Raw genomic sequence first — 20000 nt, 5'->3', positions numbered from 1 at the left:
AAAGAGTGTTTAAGATAAATGTATGAAAAATCATGTTTCATATAGATTTTTTATAAACTACATAATTTTTTATAAATTACATCAGTTTTAATTAAAATAAACAATAATGAACTCATAATTTATGTTCTGCCATATTTTGGTGTGATTTTTATATTCAAAGCATCTATCCATTTAAAAAAAAAAAGATTGTTCTTTTGAACATAAAATAAGATATTTTGATTATATGTGTTTTTGTCTTTAAGATTAAAGTCATTGAGCGCTAATGTTTTCAGAATATCTTCTTTTGCAGAAGAGAGTCAGTCCTACAGGTTTGGACTGATTCCCGGATGAACTGTCAGTTTAAATAATCAGCACGTCTCGAACACAGATGTAGAGTTAGTCCGTGTGACGAAAGAATCCTAATCAGGCGGCATGATTTTCACATGTTAACGACTCGGATCGTGTGTTTAATGATGCTTTCTCCTCTAGCGCTGGTTAGTTTGCTCGAGTGTTTGTCGAATAATGCGTCTTGTTAAATCATTCGATTGGTTCCGCGGGTGTTTTTGGAGGGAGATTCTCATTCTGCGTGACTCATCAACTATCTGCTGTTTCTCTCTGTTTGAAATGTGACTGATTTAGAAATGCTTAAAGTGTTGACCTTTTGACATTTAGAGTTTGTAGGATGCTTTCGAAGCGTTTATCAGTGTGCCGGCTGAGTTTCATTTGAAGCCTCTGAGAATTCAGTGAATATGAAGCGTCTCGCAGCAGCATCGGTGTGTTCAAGTGTGTTGAGTTAAGCTTATTGCTGAAATAACTTGTATATCTGCTGCTGAACTGAACTGAATGAAGTTCTTGTGTTCTGTAGAGCTGCTTCCCGGGAAACAAACGTGAGTTCTGAAACGCTGTGGCAACATTGTTTCTAAAACCCAAATGTTCCGTTTGAAACATTATTTAAAGAATGCAAAAATGTTTCTCACAATACTTTTCTCCCCAAAATAAAATGCTATTTGCACGTTTAGGCTCATTTTAATATTTTAAGAACACTTTCTCTCAACGTTATGATTTAGAACATTTGATAAACATTACTTTAAGAATCTTTTGTAATAGCATTTATGTAAAAAAGCGTCCCCTGTTAGCTGGGTTGAATTTGAATCCGTTTCATGTTTGATGAAGTCTCCATCATTTATTTCCCTGTTTATTTCTGTCTAGCTGCTTTGACTCGATCTGTGCTGTATGAAGCGCTTTAGAAATAAATGAGATCGGGCTTGACCGAGGCAGAAGAAACACAAAGAAATTGAAAAACTGGAGCTACAGAAGTTTCAGAGAACACTCGAAAGTAACATTCCCATAACGTTTGCAAAATGATCAAATGCAACGTTCCCTTAACATTCGCTTGTGCAAGAAAAAACTGGATGTTTTGAACATTCAGAGCACATTTTATGAAGCCTGTATTTATAATGCGTTATATTCTTAAAGCATTAAAATGAATGCATTATAAAAAACCTTTTAATATGTGGTATCATCTCACGAGTCATCATAACAACAGTTTTAATGCGTTGTAATATTTACTTATTTGTGGTTATAGCTTTTAAGAGTAAATGATGATTTATAATACACAATGCATTCACTTAACTTTCCCATAGTTATAATAGATTATAAGTCTCATAATCTTGCTATTGTTAACCCGTTACTTTACTTAAAGCATACAAAGACCACTTATAAATAATAAAACAATAATAATAAAAAACTAGTTTTTCTTAAACAGCCGTAAGAGCAGATGAATGTGTAATATGGCACATTTGATTTTAACTATATTTATTGTAATATCAGTAAGATACCATACAGATCTTAAATAAATAATGTCAAGATATGAGACTTATAATCCATTATAAATGAAGTGGATATAACATGGTGTGTTTTGCGTGTTATAAATAATCACACTCATGAATGTTATAACCACAAATAAGTTTTTTAAATTTATTATAAATGTTGTTATGATTATTTATGAGATGAAACAACATATAATTTTTTTTATAATGCATTATGCATTCATTATAATGCCTTAAGAATACTCTTATAATGTGTTATAAAAATGGGCTTCTTAGAAAGATTTTTATGAATTAATGTGAATGTTAGAACAATGCTCTGAGAACATATATAGTCAGAGGAATATTTGGTAACACTTAAAGCCTTTATGTATAATGCTTTATAAAGGTATTCTGTAATGCATAATATCTTTTCATAAATAACTGTACCTAAAGTCAAAATGCATTATAATATTTGAAGGTTTGTTTCTTATGTGTTTAATGCATTATATTTTCTAAAGGTGTGATGATGAATAGATAAGTATTCTAATGTATTATAAGTGTGCTTACAGTTATGCATTATAAGGTGCATCATAATTAATGCATTAGAACTGGTTTTATAATGCATGATATATAAAGGCTTTAAAGTGAAGTGTTCTGAATATTTCTTGCTCGGTTGTCAGTAACGGTGGGTAGCGGGGTGATGTGCGTGTGGTTTCAGCGCTCTGAATGCATCTCAACGGCTCCTAATTCAGAATGACCTCAGATTCCCAGCGTTTACTCGGAGCATGGGGTTCATTGGACCTAGAATATGAGGTTTAGAATATGAGTGAGTAGATAAATAGTTCTAGAATCAGCTGTGCAATGATTTAAAAATAAAGAGATGTTCAGTTCTTGATGAGTTTATAGGCAGCGTTTAGTAAACACTGTACAGAAGGCAGATGATGAAATCCGTCCACATTTTCAAGTCATTTTATGCTGAATAGGCAACAAGACCACACACACACACACACACAGAGACACACACACACACACACACACACACACACGCACGAGTGCACCCTCACTGCAAAGGCAGCTTCCTGTGTCTTTATCTTTCTCCCACTCTCACCTCATTTCTGCTTCTGTTTACACCAGCCTCCTCCTCTTCCTCTTCTCTTCTTTCGTTCTGCGTCTCGTCCTCAGCTTTGCTCTCTATGACACATCACTCCCCCTCCTCACTCAATCCACAACTCTGATTTGATGCTTTTCTTTGGTTTTTGCTGTGCGTTTGCTGTCGTTTCCCCCTCTGTCGCACTCCTTCAATCTGCCTCTGGATCTCCACACACACACACTCTCCCACTCTCAGCGTTTCTTGTGTGTTTTCGAAGAACACGTCTTTATTTAGACCGAGGAAAGCGGTCGGTTTTCTTTTTTTAGATTGTGGGATTTTTCCTCAAATCTCAGACCCCAGATTCGTTCCTCTGCTTCTCCTCTCTTGTTTTGCTGCTGAGAACAGCTGCATTGGATCAGCTTGATGTTTTTGACCTTTTTAAATGTTTAATTTTGTGCACGCTCAGAAAAAAAGTACAAAAGCTGTCACTGGGGCAATACCCTTTCAAAATATACTAATATGCAGTCGTTAGGGATAAATATGGTACAAAATAAGGTGAAAAGGTACCGTCCACCTTTTTTCTGAAATTGTTTGGTATTTTACTTACAGCCTTTATATATAATGCATTATAAAGTATTTTAATGCATTAATTATGCCTTGTAATGCAGCTTATAATGCATCATATGATGACCACCACAGTCATAACATATTATCATATTTAACTGTTCGTTGTTACACCTTTACAAAGCGTAATGCATGCATTCATTCATTCCTTTTATTTATGAAGCACTTTACATCTGAACTGCAGACCAAAGTGCTGTACAATCAACAAACTACATACAATACATAAACAACAAACACTCAAGTATAAAAAATATTAAAACACAACAAACAAATCTTCACATAAATGTGTCCCTGCAGCACAAAAGCAGTGTTGAGTCGCTGGGGGATATTTGTAGCAATAGCCAACAATACATTGTATGGGTCACAATTATACATTTCTCTTTTATGACAAAAATCATTAGGATATTAAGTAAAGATCATGTTCCATGAAGATATTTAGTAAATCTCCTACCGTAAATATATCAAAACTTAATGTTTGATTAGTAATATGCATTGCTAAGAACTTCATTTGAACAACTTTAAAGATGATTTTCTCAATATTTAGATTTTTTTGCACCCTCAGATTCCAGATTTTCAAATATTGTGCTATCCTAACAAACCATACATCAATGGAAAGCTATTTATTCCGCTTTCAGATGATGCATACATCTCAATTTCACAAATTTGAGCCTTATGACTGGTTTTGTGCTCCAGGGTCACGTATTATAATGCATTTTTTACAATTATTAAAGATATAATGCATTAGAGTGTACAATATGAATACCTTTATAATGCAAAGGTTTAACGGTGTCTTATATGACTTTGATGATGATGAAGAGTCAGTTAAATCAGATGGCAAACGCTGCAGAGAGTCTGATTTGAGCTGCATGTTTTTGGTTTGTTTTGTGTTTTTGTGCACATCATGCAGTCCCTCTTGTTGATATTTGTGCTCTGTTTTTAGAGGGATGTTTTTGTGCACATCAGACTTTGATCAGTCTGATTTCTGGGATTGCTTAATGTCTGCAGTGAATCTGTGCCGTCGGTCTCAGTTCCACATTAATAATGCAGCGTCCCGCATTCAAAAACTCCCCATGCAGCCGCTCACTGGCCTACTTTCAGTCACCGCAGCGCTCTCCTCTCGTCCATGCTCTGAGAGAACAGACCCAGAAACGACAGACCGTCTCAGGATAATTCTCAGTTCTAAACCTCACTGCTGAGTGTTTTTCTGCTCCACCTGACAGTTTTAGGACATTGAGGGACATCGTAAGGGCATGTTAACTTTTACCCCCGATGCTAAATGTGTGTAGACCGGTATTAAACCTCAACACTGTCACTGTAAGTTCGTTTATCTAAACATCACAGCAAAACAGATTTGAACAGGTCATGCAGGACAAAAACACACTTTTATTATTATTTTTATTATTATTATTTTTTTATAAATACATAAAACATTTGTGACCCTGGAGCACAAAACCAGTCATAAGGTTCAATATTGTGAAATTGAGATGTATGCATCAGCTGAAAACTGAATAAATAAGCTTTCCATTGATGTATGGTTTGTTAGGATAGCACAATATTTGAAAATCTGGAATCTGAGGGTGCAAAAAAATCTAAATATTGAGAAAATCATCTTTAAAGTTGTTCAAATGAAGTTCTTAGCAATGCATATTACTAATCAAACATTAAGTTCTGATATATTTACGGTAGAACATTTACTAAATATCTTCATGGAACATGATCTTTACTTAATATCCTAATGATTTTTGGCATAAAAGAGAAATGTATAATTGTGACCCATACAATGCTATTGCTACAAATATCCCCCAGCGACTTAACACTGCTTTTGTGCTGCAGGGACACATATTAGAATAAACAGCATACTATGAAAGCCTGTTTCCAGGATAAAAATGAAATGATTTTCTTGCCGTTCTGATGTAGACTCGCTGTTGTTATAAAGCCAGAATTGCGTGATATAAACTCGCAATGCTGACGTTTTAACATGCAATCGCAAGTTTATATCCCACAATTCTGAATTTAGAATTCATAATAGCGATTTTACATCATGCAGTTCTGAGAAAAAAAAGTCAGAATTGCGAGATAAAAAGTTGCAGTTACCTTTTTTTATTTTGTATTCGGTGTCAGAAACAAGCTTTCCTGACGTACTGTTAAAATGTAACATTATATATATCTCGAATATAGAAGATCAGCACTCTATTCATTTACTAACTGCTTGTTTTCTTAAAAAAAACACTAACTTCTCTAAACTTTTTGTATTCTATCTTTTTCTTTTTATTTATTATACAATTAACAAAAGCAAAAAAGGCCTCTAACTCTAGCTTGCTCTATTCTGTTTTCTTTTCAACACTTGCGTATCATTGCTCTCTTGTTGATTCTGATTGCTTCTATTGTCCTCATTTGCTTTGGAGAAAAGCATCTGCTAAATGACTAAATGTAAATATATAATAACATTATTACAGTTTAACCAATTTAAATTAAATTGATAAAAATTGATAATTGACAATCTGATATTCTGATAAAAACAGATCATTTAAAACAAAAACAAAAAACATATTTTCATTACACACTAAAACGTGTGCAGCAATACATCTGTTCATCATTTTAAACTGAGCAATACACACTTTTAAAAAGTTATTTCTCATGTGATGCCAGTTGTGTGGTCTGCGTGTGCATGTTAGGTGTGTGTGTTTTATTTTCACAGTATATTTTGAGCACCGTTTCAGCTAGTGCATCTGAATTTCATTGTTTGTATCATGCAGTGACAATAAAGGAAATCAAATCAGATCAGATGAGTAATAAATGGAGACAAACACAAGTGACACGGTTTCCTGCGAACGCTTTTAGGAACGTCTGTGATGAACTGCAACATGTTTTGTCTCTGGTTCAGTAGATTTTTCTCTGGAATATGAAGTATGTGTGTGAGTGTGTGTGTGTGAGAGTGTGTGTGTGTGTGTGTGTGTGAGTGAGAGGAGCTCATGCTTTCTGAACGCGCGCGCACGCACACACACACACTCTCCATGGGTGCAATTGTTTGTGAGCTGCTCTTATTTTCGATCCCCTCCCTCAACTAAAGCCTCACAGAAAAGCTTTGGTGTGTTTTTGGCGCTCGCTAACACATGTTTATCTCCCAGAGGAGCAGAATCAAAGCACACTGTACGGTACGAGCAAACACGACTCTCACTTTCCTCTAGACTCGTCTGCACTGCACTGTGTGTGTGTGTGTGTGTGTGTGTGTGTGTGTGAGTGTGTTACTGCATTTCCTTTGTCTGATTCTTTATGTTTGTCATTCTTTTTAAAGTATTTCAGATTCCAGAAAATGAATTTAAAATATCACATTTTTTATTTTTATGAAGTAAATTTTTTTTATGAAATTTCAATTCATGTTTTATTTATCCTTTTTAAATATCCTTTGTTTTTTGTTATTTTTACTTGCATGTAAATCTGCCCTAAACACATAGAGTTATTAATAAACATAAATTTGAGCTGTATTTTTCAGAGGCCTGAAGCTGTATATTATTAGTGCACTGAAATACACACTGGATTTCCTGAGGGTCTCTGATTACACGAAAGGAATAACGATTTGATCAAACTCTACAATAGCAACGCTCTTTTAGGGTTCGAGTAACATTTAATTTGTCTATTTTTTCCGAAAGAAATCATTGTGGTTTGTGGTTCATTTTTATTAGAACTGTTTATTGTCTTCTCTCAGTTGTGTGTGTGTTGTGCTCCGAGACTGATGACGAAGATGAAGAAGAGATCTTGATTGTGTTGTTAAGTGTGTTTCTGCTACGGTCATGTGTTCTGATGGATAACTGCACAAGATGCACGGCAGATGTGTGTGTGTGTGGCATCGTGTTGTGTGAGCATGTTAAGGAAACCATATTGTCGTATTGTGATCGGGGAAGAACAGAAGTGAGCTGTCAGAGCAGCAGTGGGACGTGAGAATCCGCTGTGACACAAACAGAAACACACTCGACGACAGAGAGCCATTATTTCCACACGGCCGTCTCCTTCACAGAATCTCTGCTCGGATCAGTGTTCTGGAGCTGCTGAGGAGACGTTCATGTGAACACACACACTCGATCCTCAGTCAGATTAGCCTCCTGTTTCTCTCAATCGAGTCAAAATCCGCTTCTAATCATTCTGACATAATAAAGCTGGCGTGCGAGAGACGCAGAGAACACGAGAAAAGAAAGAGCAGAAGATGGTGTGGGTGCTTCTTGTCAGATGAGCGTCTCTTTACTGTATGTGTTTGTCATTGGCAGAGGGGGGTTCATTCTGTGTGTGTGTGTGTGTGTGTGTGTGTGTTTGTAAGAAAGCTGATTCACAGTGTTTCGTGTCTTTGAGCTGGTGATTCTGGAGCTCGTCCTACAGTCAGACTCTCACAGATTTGACACGATAAAGGAGACTGAGATCGAATCGAGGCCTTGAACGACTGTCAGGTGCATTTAATGCAGAGACGCTCAAAGCTGACCTGAGATGGAAAAAAAAAACATGCATATCTTCGTGTTGTTGTGTTTTTGCATTGAACTTTTGAGTGATTTTTTTTGTAAATGTATTTTATTATATTTGGCTATAATGCAACATTTACTTCTGGCCCTTTTGGCCCTTCGTAGGTCATGGTCTGGACTTTAGATACCGTATGTGATGGTAGTTTTTTACTTTTTCTGGACCAAAAGTTGAGTAAGCTTGATCTTGCTGATGTAAGAGATCGTCATTTACTCTCTCTCATCTCATTCAAACCTGTATGACTGACTTTCTTCTGATATTTTGAAGAATATTTTGGGAACCAAATAGGCCTGTCGCAATAATCAATATATCGACTTATCGCGCAATATATGTACATGACCGCAATCATTTTTGGTGACGCATTATAACGCCCATTATATTTACATAAAAATGTATATCACCATGTTTTGTACATTCCACGTGCGCCTGTGTCTTTTGCAGCTTCTCGAACATAACGTGGTGTAACTTAGTCACGAGGTGCTCGTTCACATTTAACAAATGCTTCTACAAACAAAGTTTCATCTGCAGATATGGCCTTGTTTAGGGATGCATACGGACATAGTGATTGTGTTTCTCAGCAATAGCGTGCACTCTTCATTTACTGAGAAAAATCTGTAGATGGAAAAATCTCCATACAAGATATTTGTGCATTTGTCTTCTTTTTCTACTTGTTACTTTGCACTTTTTGTTAGAAAATGTTTATTTACCATTTAATCAAGTTTTTTAAGCTATCTAATATTTTGATACTTAATTTCCATGATCTTAATATTCTTAAAAATTTAAAGTTTGTTGTCATTTGGAAGTGTGCATTATTACGCTGTTACATTGTGATTATATATTCAGTGGCATAAAATGGTCTTTAAAATGACAATAATATCGCTTATCGCAATTATTTCTGGGGCAATATATCGCACAACAAAAAGTTGTTATCGTGACGGGCCTAGAACCGAACAACATTGGACCCCATTGACTTTCACTGTATTGCCAAAAACACATTTCTCAAAATATCTTCTTTTGTGTTCCACTGAAGAGAAATGTAAATTCATGAATGAATAAATGAATGAGATTTCTAAACGGCCATTTACACATCACATTTATTTACACGGTGAATTTTTCACTTAAATACCAAATTAAAAATGTCTTTTATCTTTTTAAAGTTCTGTCAAAAAAGTGCAAAGCAGAATTTCCCTGATTTTAACGCTTTCTATAAATGTAGCTATTTTAAAGTAAAGGGGATGTAAAATTGTCACGATTTAAAGTTTCAATACTTTTTATTACAAAGTTGTGAAAGGACACAATAATGCAGTTTCAAGCTGTTAATATCTGTCCTCTTTTTTTCATCGTGAGACCGAGTTCTAGTAACTGATGAATGACGCGTGTTTCATGGCTGGATGTTAAATGCCATGTGCTCATTCGTCAGGTCTTGTGCTGTTTTTAACTGCTCGTTTTCTCTTTGACATAAACTCCAGTTTTTATGAATGATTGTATGCGTGTGTAGAGTTATGACACTCATATCATCTGAGTGTCTGTACGCTTCATCTGTCTTGGTTTGATCAGATACGACAGATGTTCCAGGTTTAAAGACGTCTTGCGCTGTTTCTAAGTAAACTGGAAAGTTTCTAGGTCTCTGTCAGATGTGTTGTCTTGCTGGAATGGCAAAAGTTCTTTCTGTAGTAGTTTTTGTTTTTATAAATCCCAAAGCGAAATGTTGACGTGATCTGTTAATGAGGCGAGTTGGTGTTGAAAGGCTTTCAGTTGCAATGCTTTCATAGAAAACATCGCTGAGAATATTTCCATGTGTAGAGACTGTTTAACTGATCCAGAGTGTGTGTTTGATCTGAAGTTTCATATTTGCAGTTTGTGATCATTGTGTGTTAATATAGGGCTGGTTCTGTTTATTATGGAATCTGTGGACAAACAGATGAAATTCAGAACAGATCTGATTTAAATTCGGAGCAGGTTCAATTTCAGTTTGGAACAGATACGATTTAAATTCACAACAATTTCACTGTAATTTCAGAGGAGATCCCGTTTAAGACTAAGAGCAGGTCCGATTTCAATTAAGAACTGATGAAGTTCAAATTCAGAGCAAAGAAAATCCAGACCAGATCCAGTTTAAACTGAGAACAGATGTGGTTCAGATTCAGAGCTGTGTGTTTGAGGACGTGATTCACTGATCCAACAGACATCATAAAGTTCTTGAGCTCTTTCATGCAGTTTTCAGAAAGAAACGAGTGTGTGTAGAAGTGTGATAGTCTCCAGAATGAACGACTGAGACGGTGAGATGAAACCCAAGCTCTGCGGCTCGTGCAGGAGTTCCTGTGACGCTCTTCTCTCCTGCAGCTTCAGCTCCTTCTTTTGTTCTTCTGAACACCACATTTCAATTCTTCTTTCTGTCCTGCTCTGTCTTCACTCAAATGTCTCTAAAATAGATTTGTTTCTTACAGCTGTGTTTGGTGAGTGTCACGTTCATTTGTTCAGGTATCTAAAGAACTTTGCATGTTTTTGAGTTCTTCAGTGATCTGAAATTACTTGTTGCTTCATTTAATGTTTTAATTTATTTGTGTATCTGTGGTTATTAGGATGCTTTCTGTGTTTGTGTGTGTGTGTGTGGTGTTGGGCTGTTTGTGTTTGATTCTTCACACCTTTACTAGTTAACCCTAGTTAACACGGCTCGGAAACCACTGAAGTTTCTCCATCTGTCCTTCCCAAAGCCTAATAAACGCGCTGCGTTAGACGGAAAATGCTGCAGTGACGGCGCAGTGTTGCTCGCAGGGCCGGAATCAGTCAGAAGATCATCCTTCCTGTCGCCGCAGCCGTTGATCCGGACGCAGCTCGCAGCGGAGGGCGAGGGATTTTGTGTTTTCGGAAACTTGCGAGCGTTTCGAAACGAGCTGATGCTGATGGGAGCGAGGGGCACGTGGGCGACGGGGGGAGGCGTCTCAAACACCTTTTTCACAAGACAGGAAGACGAAAGGAGAGATAGAAAGAAGAAAGAGAGGAAGAAAGAGGTCCAGATCCCCACCGGAGAGCGTCGAACCCCGTAGTTTGTTGAAAGAAGCAGGAGAGACGGCTCAGAGACAGACAGACGGATGCTATGACACAGACAGCGGTGCAGGTTTTGTCTACAGTGCCCTGCTTCACTATGAAGGGCCGAACGGTAGGATCCGGGGCCTTATTAAATGTGACCGCAGAAACACGTGTGTGTGTGTGTGTTTGTGAGAAAGTCTTGGGCTTGATGTGCGAGTGAATGAGGCTGAACTGAAGTGGGGCTCGTGGTTCGTTAGTGACTAATCTGCTCCGTCTCAATTGTGTAACATTACCAGGAGCCTTAAGACGCCACACCTGTTCCTGGGAAATCTTGTTCCGTGTGTGTGTGTGTGTGTGTGTGTGTGTGTGTGTGTGTTTTGGATCAGGTTAATCAGGTGTTGGGAGTGTACTGTTGTTAAGCAGCACTCAAGGGTTTGGGAGGCCAGTATTATGGGCTGTATGGAGCCACCGGTCGTTAGGGGAAGCAGAGAGGTCGCCGGGGTGTTGGTGGAAAGTTCCGGGCTCAGGTGTGTGTGTGTGTGTGTGTGTGTGTGTGTGAATCTGGGATGTACATGTTAAACCTAAAGTTTGTCTTGCCTGTGTTTGTGTTCGAGGGCCCAGAGTCGCCAGCGATGGGCCTGTAAAAATAATCATATTCAACGCTTCAGATGCATTTAATATTTTACCGTAATATATTGTGTGGGTTTTAATCATTAGAAGACTCTTGAGTCTTTAACTGTTTCATGACGCAGACATTTTTGCGGCTGTTAACCATTTTAGTAACGCCGCTTCTGTTTGGGGTCTGTTTGAAAAACGCATACAAAAAGACAATAAAGCCAATCAAAATGAACAACTACAGCCAGAAGGTGATATAACTTTTGAAGTGTTCAGTAACATGTAGTTTACAATCAGTGTGACTCTTGAATGTGTGTGTGTTGTGATCTGATAAAAATAGTGCCATTACTGTTACATGTGCTCTTATTCTCCGCCCGTCTCTCTCTCTCTGTCTCTCTCTCCTCCTGTCTCTCTCTCTCTCTCTCTCTCTCTCTGTCTCTCTCTCTCTCTCTCCCCCTGTCTCTCTCTCTCTCTCTCTCTCTCTCTCTCTCTCTCTCTCTCTCTGTCTCTCTCTCTCTCTCTCTCTCCCTGTCTCTCTCTCTCTCTCTCTCTCTCTGTCTCTGTCTCGCTCTCTCTCTGTCTCTCTCTCTCTCTCTGTCTCTCTCTCCCTCTCTGTCTCTCTCTCTCTCTCTCCTCCTGTCTCTCTCTGTCTCTCTCTCTCTCTCTGTCTCTCTCTCTCTCTCTCCCTCTCTCTCTCTCTCTCTCTCTCTCTCTCTCTCTCTCTCTCTCTCTCTCTGTCTCTCTCTCTCTCTCTCTCCTCCTGTCTGTCTCTCTCTCTCTGTTCCAGCAGATGGAAAGTCTTTTCTGAGCAGATTCTGATGTAAATCTCAAGTGGAAAATAGAAGTAAAATTTCTCCCTGTTCTTTTGTGTCCCATAGTGTTTACCCCACCCACACAACCCAGAGCACACACGCGCGCACACACACACACACACACACACACACACATGCAAGCAAGCACTCATACATGCATGCATACACACACACACACATGCATGCATCTCGCACACACACACACACACACACACACACATGCAAGCAAGCATTCATACATGCATGCATGCATATACACACACACACATGCATCTCGCACGCACACACACACGCATCTCTCTCACACACACACACACATGCATCTCTCTCACACACACACACATGCATCTCACACACATGCACATACATACCTACACAGGCATACATGCATGCACACACACTTCTGCACACAGACGTATAGCCTGTAAATATTTGTCTGCACTAAAGCAGTTTGTCTCGTCCAGGTGTCAGTGTCTCAGACTGTCAGATTCTGCAGCTGCAGCGTCTCTAACCACTTCAGCTCTTCTACCGGAATAATAAAAATATAGTAATGTCAGTAATGCTTATGAAAATATTAACAATACACAGTCAAATGCACATTCAGGGCATGTCTATCTGTCTCTCTCTCCCTGTCTCTCTTTCTCTCTCTGATCCGTTGATCCTGCTTGCTGGATTGGGTGTGTCCTAAATTAGCGTTTTGCGTTTGGGAGGAGGCCTGTGGGACGTTTAAGCCCTTATTAAAATCCTCCATCACATGAAGTAAAAAGCAAGAGGTGTGTGTGTGGGTGTTTCTAATTCAATGGCAAATTTGACATCTTTCTCTTATCCGACCAACAATCAATCTCTCCATATTTGTTTCCTCTTTTTTTATTTATTTATTTTTTATTTTTTGCTATTGGAGCAAATTGGAACGCAAAAATGATATTTATTATTGTTTCCGTTCACCACTATAGAGACAGAGCGACACGCGTCATAATCTGAAAACGCCCACCGGGGGGGAAACAATCCAACCCTCACCATTGACTCTGTATTGCGGGAAGCTGCCTCCTTGTCATTTCTGACTTATAACAAAAAACAGAGCAATGCCTAAAAGCTGCTGTGTGAGAAGGTGTACAGTAAACAAGCTAAAAAACCCAGAACTACGTTTTGATAAGCTGTCAACCCAAAAAACAAGCGTTTAGGACACAAAAGTAGAGCGCAACGTGTCATAATACTCTGAGAACTGCACTCACTGGAGAGAAACGTAATCGGCAACAAGACCATTCATTATTTTAATCATGTCAAAGGATTATTTCACCACCCGATGTGAAGCTGCGGGGAGGAGATATAATAAGAAACTAAACTTTATTGGTCTATGTCAGTGCCCCTTTTCCTTACCTTCCTTTTGTTTGAGAAATGATCCAACTGAATGAAATACCCCGATATCTACAACAATTTGTGTCCTAAACGCTCGTTTTTTTGGATCGACAGCATATAAAAACATAGTTCTGGGTTTTTTAGCTTGTTTACTGTACACCTTCTCACATAACAGCTTTTAGGTATTGCTCTGTTTTTTGTTAAAAGTCAGAAATGACAAGGAGGCAGCTTCCCGCAATACAGAGTCAATGGAGAGCGTTGGATTGTCCCCCCCACCCCGGTGTGGGCGTGGCCTAAATGTGCTCTGTCTCTATATAAGTTTACCCAACTATGACACCTTGTGAAATGTGTTTTGAAGCAGCATGCAGCATTCTGTGCCGACAGTATTCACATGTGTCTCTCTCTGCCTGCAGGTGGCGATGTCTCCAGGAGAGGACGGTCTAATCGGGATCCCCTTCCCGGAGCACAGCAACGAGCTGCTGTCTCGTCTCAATGCCCAGCGGCGGACCGGGCTGCTCTGCGACCTCACGCTGACGTCACACGGCGCACGCTACCCCACGCACCGCTCCGTCATGGCCGCGGTCAGCCTGTACTTCCGGCGTCTGTTCGGGGCGGAGGAGGGCGAGGATGGAGACGAGGGCGTGGGTGACAGCTGCAGCGTCTGTCAGCTGGACTGTGTGTCTCCTGACGCTCTGGCCGCGCTGCTGGAGTTCGCCTACACCGCCACACTGACCATCCGCAGCTCGGGCATGCGCGAGGTCCTGAAAGGCGCGCAGCTGCTGGGGATCCAGTGTGTGGCAGATGCCTGCCGAGACATTTTGGGCGAGACGGGCGACAATCCAACGAATCAGCAGCTGCCATCCCGCCGCAAGCAGGACCGATGCTCCGTGACCCGAGCCGTGTCTCCCGTGAGGCCGGTGTGGCGGAGTCCTGATGACACGCCCGAGTGCGGGCTGCTTCCGGCGCAAGGGCGAGAAGGACACCCACCGCCTGCCGAGGTACAAGACGGAGACACACGCGCTTCCCACCTGGGGCGCCTCATGAACGGAAGCTCACACTGGTCACAGGAGTTCACCCCGATCCCACACAGACCCGAAGACACGCCCTCAGAGGAGGAGGAGTCCGGAGCGCAGGGGCGGGCCACACCCCACCACAGCCAATCACAGGGGGGCGGAGCATCAGCCGGAAGCGGCAGGAAGAGGAAGTCTCAGACGCCTCAGCAGTGTCCCGTCTGTCAGAAGATCATCCACGGGGCGGGAAAGCTGCCGCGGCACATGAGAACACACACGGGAGAGAAACCGTTCCAGTGCTCGGCCTGCGGCGTCCGCTTCACACGGTACGATGCGTTCACAATCTACCACGGTTTTATGCATCTGACTGACAATTTTATCCAACGCAACTTACAATACATTTGATCAGTTCTTAACTTTGGGAATCAAGCTACTCTACTGTTTCAGCTCGGCAGGCATTTATAACACTATACTTTGTTATATTACCTTGGCATTAAAGTACAGAAAACTAGAGCATCTAATACACGGGCTGAGGGAGTGACCCACTTAATCAATCTCTCGATTCTTCTAAAGCAGTAGAAAAGCCATCAAGAATTTTATCTTTCGCTATTGGAGAAAATGAGAACGCTAAAATTATAGTTGTATTTGTAGTTTCCGTACACCATTATAGAAGTTTACCCAACTTTGAAGACTTCGTTGTTTAGGTTTAGTGCGTGTCGTTGCTTTTATTGAATGCTTTAATCACTGGGTATTTTAACATGAATTTAACAAAACACACTTCAGGTTTAGTGGGTATAAATAAAGTTGGTTATGAGTCACAGTTTCAGGAGTGAGTCGTGTACTTGCACCTGCTAGAATGGTGCAGTTAATCTCTCTCATTTCTCATCTCAGGAACGACAAGCTGAAGATCCACATGCGGAAGCACACGGGCGAGCGGCCGTATCCATGTCCCAGCTGCCCCGCGCGGTTCCTGCACTCCTACGACCTGAAGAACCATCTCTCGCTGCACAGCGGGGACCGGCCCTTCGAGTGTCCACTGTGCCACAAGGATTTCGCCCGCGAGGACCATCTGCAGCGCCACAGGAAGGGCCACAGCTGCCTGGAGCTCCGCACGCGCCGCCCGCGCCGCGGGACTGATCCCAGCGGATCCCCGCCGTCTGAATCCTTCGGCCAGCAGCATCTGGATCACATGAGCGTCGCGGCGGCCGCACAGCTCCTCGAGGGCCACGGCGGCCCCATGCAAGGTGTCCCGCTGCTGACAGGGGCCCGCATGCCCTACCCCGAGCTGCTGTGGCGAGTCGTCGCGGGGCCGGTGGGAAAAGCCCTGGATAAAGCCGAAGGAGGCTCATCTCCACACGGGAGCGCATCGGTCACGCATAGAACATGGGAGGAGGAAGATGAGGAGCAGGACGCTGCTGGGGAGGAGGAAGAGTGACCACGTGTGTGTGTGTGTGTGTGTGTGAGAGTGTGTGTGTGAGAGTGTGTGTGTGTGTGTGTGTGTGTGTGAGAGAGTGTGTGTGAGAGAGAGTGTGTGTGTGAGAGAGTGTGTGAGAGAGAGAGAGTGTGTGTGTGAGAGAGTGTGTGAGAGAGAGAGAGTGTGTGTGTGAGAGAGTGTGTGAGAGAGAGAGAGTGTGTGTGTGAGAGAGTGTGTGAGAGAGAGAGAGTGTGTGTGTGAGAGAGTGTGTGAGAGAGAGAGAGTGTGTGTGTGAGAGAGTGTGTGAGAGAGAGAGAGTGTGTGTGTGAGAGAGTGTGTGAGAGAGAGAGAGTGTGTGTGTGAGAGAGTGTGTGAGAGAGAGAGAGTGTGTGTGTGAGAGAGTGTGTGAGAGAGAGAGAGTGTGTGTGTGAGAGAGTGTGTGTGAGAGAGAGTGTGTGTGTGAGAGAGAGTGTGTGTGTGTGAGAGAGAATGTGTGTGTGTGTGTGTGTATATCAGTTCTGTAGTCGCACCGTCCTCTGTTTCTGTTTCTGTTGGAGCTCCAGTCGATCGTTTTGTTTGTTAGATCTGCTTTGTTTCTGTGGTACATGGTTTTTGTTTGAATCCAAATCAACTGCTTTTGGAGATCCGTCTTGTTTTGTTAATGTTCTGTGAGGAGTGAGGAGTGCCGAGGCCGACGATGTTCACGCTATGCAAAATTTGAACATGAGTGCTTGAACAAACCTGATTTAAAAACACAACTGAATGAACTAAGAATGCAAATGAAGCAGCTGGAGGCTACAGAGCGCCACCTACAGGCGAGTTTCATGAAGGGGAATCTACTGAAGCTGCTCTTCAACTTAGCCTTTTCCAAATAAAATGAGTTTGGAATTATTTTCAAATGATAGAATTTACTTTCATACCAAAGATTATTGGTTAGTTTGTACTTAATCGAGATGATTCATATGTATTTTTCAGATATTTGTAGCCTTTTCCCCCTGCCGTCTGAGAGGAAGACTTCAGATGGACCAGGTCTCAGTTCTCACGCTTTTAAAAAGGCTTTCAGGATTGTGCTTAAACGCTCTGATGGAGAAGCCTGAGAATCTCGATCAGAAATGCTTTCGTTTACGTGTCTTCTGTTCTTGAGTTTGGGACGATGAGCTTGATTTCATGCTGAGTTTAGAGAAGGGATCTAGTTTTCCTGCGTGCTTGCTTTCTTTAACGAAGAAACAGCAGTTCTTTTGTATACTATTCTATTTATTTATTTGTGGGTTTGATATTTATTGTGACTTTCCTGGTTTGAGGCGCTTGAGTTATTCTGCTTCTTCTGTTGCTTGCTTCTCGGAGCGACTCCTTGAGTCTGGTCTCGGATGGGTTTTGCCTTTTTAATTGTCATGGCCTCAGGTAGATGATCTCTGATCAGGTGTGTAAACGCTCAGGTGCTGTAGAGAACTGAGATCCAGACCTCCTCTGTTTGCAAGTTTTGCACATGGATTTCTGAATAAAAGCACAATCGCTCTGAGGACCAGAAACGAGCATGAAACGAGGAGGAGTCTTGCCTTTTTTGATGCAAATGCATATCTGAGATATTTAAAAAATGAAAAAAAAATGCATTATATGAAAAATGAGTCATTAGTGAGATTTATAACTATAGCTTTAGCCGGCTTCATTCGCTGCGGGAGCTTTGGGCTCTTTGACCTTCTCTAGAATCTAAGAGACGATCGATCGATCGATCGATTATGGGATGCATTCTGGGGTTTCGTCTGCAGGGAAACTACCCAAAGAGGTTTATTTGCACTAAAACGGGATCTTTGTGTTGTGAAATATTGTCTTTGCTCATTAGTCTCCACTTATGATTGTAAATCCTCAATATCTTCAAAAAGTCTTTGCATCTTGATTATTAAGTACTTTGCAGGAGTTCTGAATTTGTTTTTGTTTTTTATGTAAAAGGTCAAGCTGCCTTAGTTTTTGTTTTTTTGCAACTATTCTCAGGAAATCTTGAGCCATGCACTAAGTGGTTATGCAAATGTTCGGTGAATATTAATTTATTGTATATAATTTGTGCTTGGAAATATGAACGCCCTGTTATTAAGTAGTTTCTTTACATCTGTCTCTTAAAATGAGTTGTTTATTGATTGAATCGGAGTTGTTTTCTATCAGAAGCTAAGCGATGATTGTGTTTGGGGTGAAAGCCTTTAATCAGGGATCTGTGTTCTGTTCATAGACTGAAATCTTTCTCAGTGATGGCTAATCATTTCTCATATTGTACAAATAAAGAGCAAATAAACAAAGATTTCTGTATGAACAGATTGTGCTGCCTCCTGCTGGTTACTGTTAATATTCATCAAGTGATGTCATTGTGTTTTAATTAATATTCATGACAGACTGATTAATACTGAAGATGAGATCCGTGGTGCTAGTATAAGGAGGATATATATTTATGATATATATATATATATATGCCATATAAAAAAGAATACTGCCCTTTAATTAAATCTAAAAGAAATTATTTACTTGAGATACAATAATAACCTGCGTCAGTATTTATGAATAATATTTATAAAATAATAAAAAAGTTTTTACTGTTTGGATTAAATGAACACATTAGTATTCTGGTGTTTTTTTGTCAGATATTAATCTGAAGGTTCAGTTTCATGTAAAACCCATGTGAAAGTCGTTTATACAGCATCTCCGTGTTAAATTATTATTGTCAGAACAATCAACAAAAGAGCCAAATATTCCATAATAACCTACAATACATGCTGCTTAATGACGAACTACAGCAAAGCGCACATTAATGACCCGTTCAAACCAGCCTGTTTCACAACTAACTTCAATTTTAGTTCCACCTGCTGGAGAAACAAGAATAACTATCCATCTATCTATCTCTCTATCTCTCTATCTCTCCATCTATCTCTCTATCTCTCCATCTATCCGTCTATCCGTCTATCCGTCTGTCCGTCTATCCATCCATCTATCTATCCATCCATCTATCCATCCATCCATCCATCCATCCATCCATCCATCCATCCATCCATTAATCTCTCTATCTCTCTATCATCCATCCATCTCTCTCTCTTCGCGTTCAGAGGGTTTCTAACATGTTCATTAATCACTCAGCTGTCAATCAAATTCATCAACAATTATGCAAAAACATATTTTATTAATTTTAGTATTTGAGATGTTATCATAGTTTTGTAATTGTGTTAGAACAACAATTGTTTAACAAATATTATATTTGTATAATAAGCTGGATGGGCCTCCGCTGGCTCCGCCCCTGCGTAAGTGACGGGAGTTTTATGATACTGCGCATGCGCGGCGGTAGCGGAAGTGACGCATGGCGCTGTGTTTCGTTGGCTGGTCTGTCTGCTCGAGCCGGGCGTCGGAAGCGGTTCGGTTCGGTTCGGTTAATCGCAAACAGAAGCGTAAACGCCACGCATCAGATGTCGTTCGGTGTCCCGCACAGTGGCGGGTAAGTGTGTGCTGCTCTGCGGATGTTATACACCAACAACAAGAAGCCGAACAGAACCGGAAACACCGATATAATCCGCTATCAGATCATCACACCTCATATAAACCGCGTCTGCGCCGCTTTACCTCCTCACCACAGACCGTACCGTTGCTATGGTAATACCGTGATGGTTTGGACTTGAGTTGGGAGCACAGACCATAAACATCATTTCAACCTGTGTGTGTGTGTGTGCACTTCTCTAACACACACACACTCTCTCTCACTCACACACACACACACTCTCTCTC

At 40.7% G+C, this 20000-nt stretch overlaps 2 protein-coding genes across 9 annotated transcripts in view; both read left to right on the top strand.

Moving 5' to 3' along the window:
* The first annotated feature begins 10432 nt into the window (after window positions 1-10432).
* On the top strand, window positions 10433-16334 carry zbtb7b (zinc finger and BTB domain containing 7B). 4 transcript variants are annotated; one of them, XM_016257056.1, is made up of 4 exons: window positions 10560-11167; window positions 12440-12496; window positions 14234-15156; window positions 15722-16334. In XM_016257056.1, the coding sequence occupies exons 3-4, from the start codon at window positions 14240-14242 to the stop codon at window positions 16263-16265; spliced, it is 1461 nt and encodes a 486-aa protein (XP_016112542.1). In that variant the 5' UTR covers window positions 10560-11167; window positions 12440-12496; window positions 14234-14239; the 3' UTR covers window positions 16266-16334. The 4 variants fall into 4 exon arrangements, with proteins under 4 accessions (XP_016112543.1, XP_016112540.1, XP_016112542.1 ...); XM_016257057.1 differs by lacking the exons at window positions 10560-11167; window positions 12440-12496 and adding an exon at window positions 10433-10463; XM_016257054.1 differs by lacking the exon at window positions 12440-12496 and having other exon boundaries at window positions 10558-11167.
* Window positions 16335-19551: 3217 nt separating this feature from the next.
* Window positions 19552-20000, top strand: part of khdc4 (KH domain containing 4, pre-mRNA splicing factor) — a 25736-nt gene continuing 25287 nt past the window's right edge. For all 5 annotated transcript variants that reach the window (XM_016257067.1, XM_016257068.1, XM_016257071.1 and 2 more), the window contains exon 1: window positions 19552-19713. In XM_016257067.1, coding sequence (XP_016112553.1) covers window positions 19553-19713 — 161 coding nt within the window. In that variant the 5' untranslated portion in view covers window position 19552. The remainder of the gene's footprint in view (window positions 19714-20000) is intronic.

This window comes from Sinocyclocheilus grahami, unplaced genomic scaffold (assembly GCF_001515645.1).
Source record: "Sinocyclocheilus grahami isolate Dianchi unplaced genomic scaffold, SAMN03320097.WGS_v1.1 scaffold1507.1, whole genome shotgun sequence".
NCBI classification, from domain to species: Eukaryota; Metazoa; Chordata; class Actinopteri; order Cypriniformes; family Cyprinidae; genus Sinocyclocheilus; species Sinocyclocheilus grahami.
Note: the sequence above shows the minus strand (reverse complement) of the source record. Positions and strands in the feature narration are given on the sequence as shown.

Coding starts and splice junctions, on each gene's coding strand:
- zbtb7b (XM_016257054.1), top strand. CDS start 11,105: ATGACACAGACAGCGGTGCAGGTTTTGTCTACAGTGCCCTGCTTCACT. Junction 11,168..14,233: donor TCACTATGAAGGGCCGAACG/GTAGGATCCGGG, acceptor CTCTGCCTGCAG/GTGGCGATGTCTCCAGGAGA. Junction 15,157..15,721: donor TGCGGCGTCCGCTTCACACG/GTACGATGCGTT, acceptor TTCTCATCTCAG/GAACGACAAGCTGAAGATCC.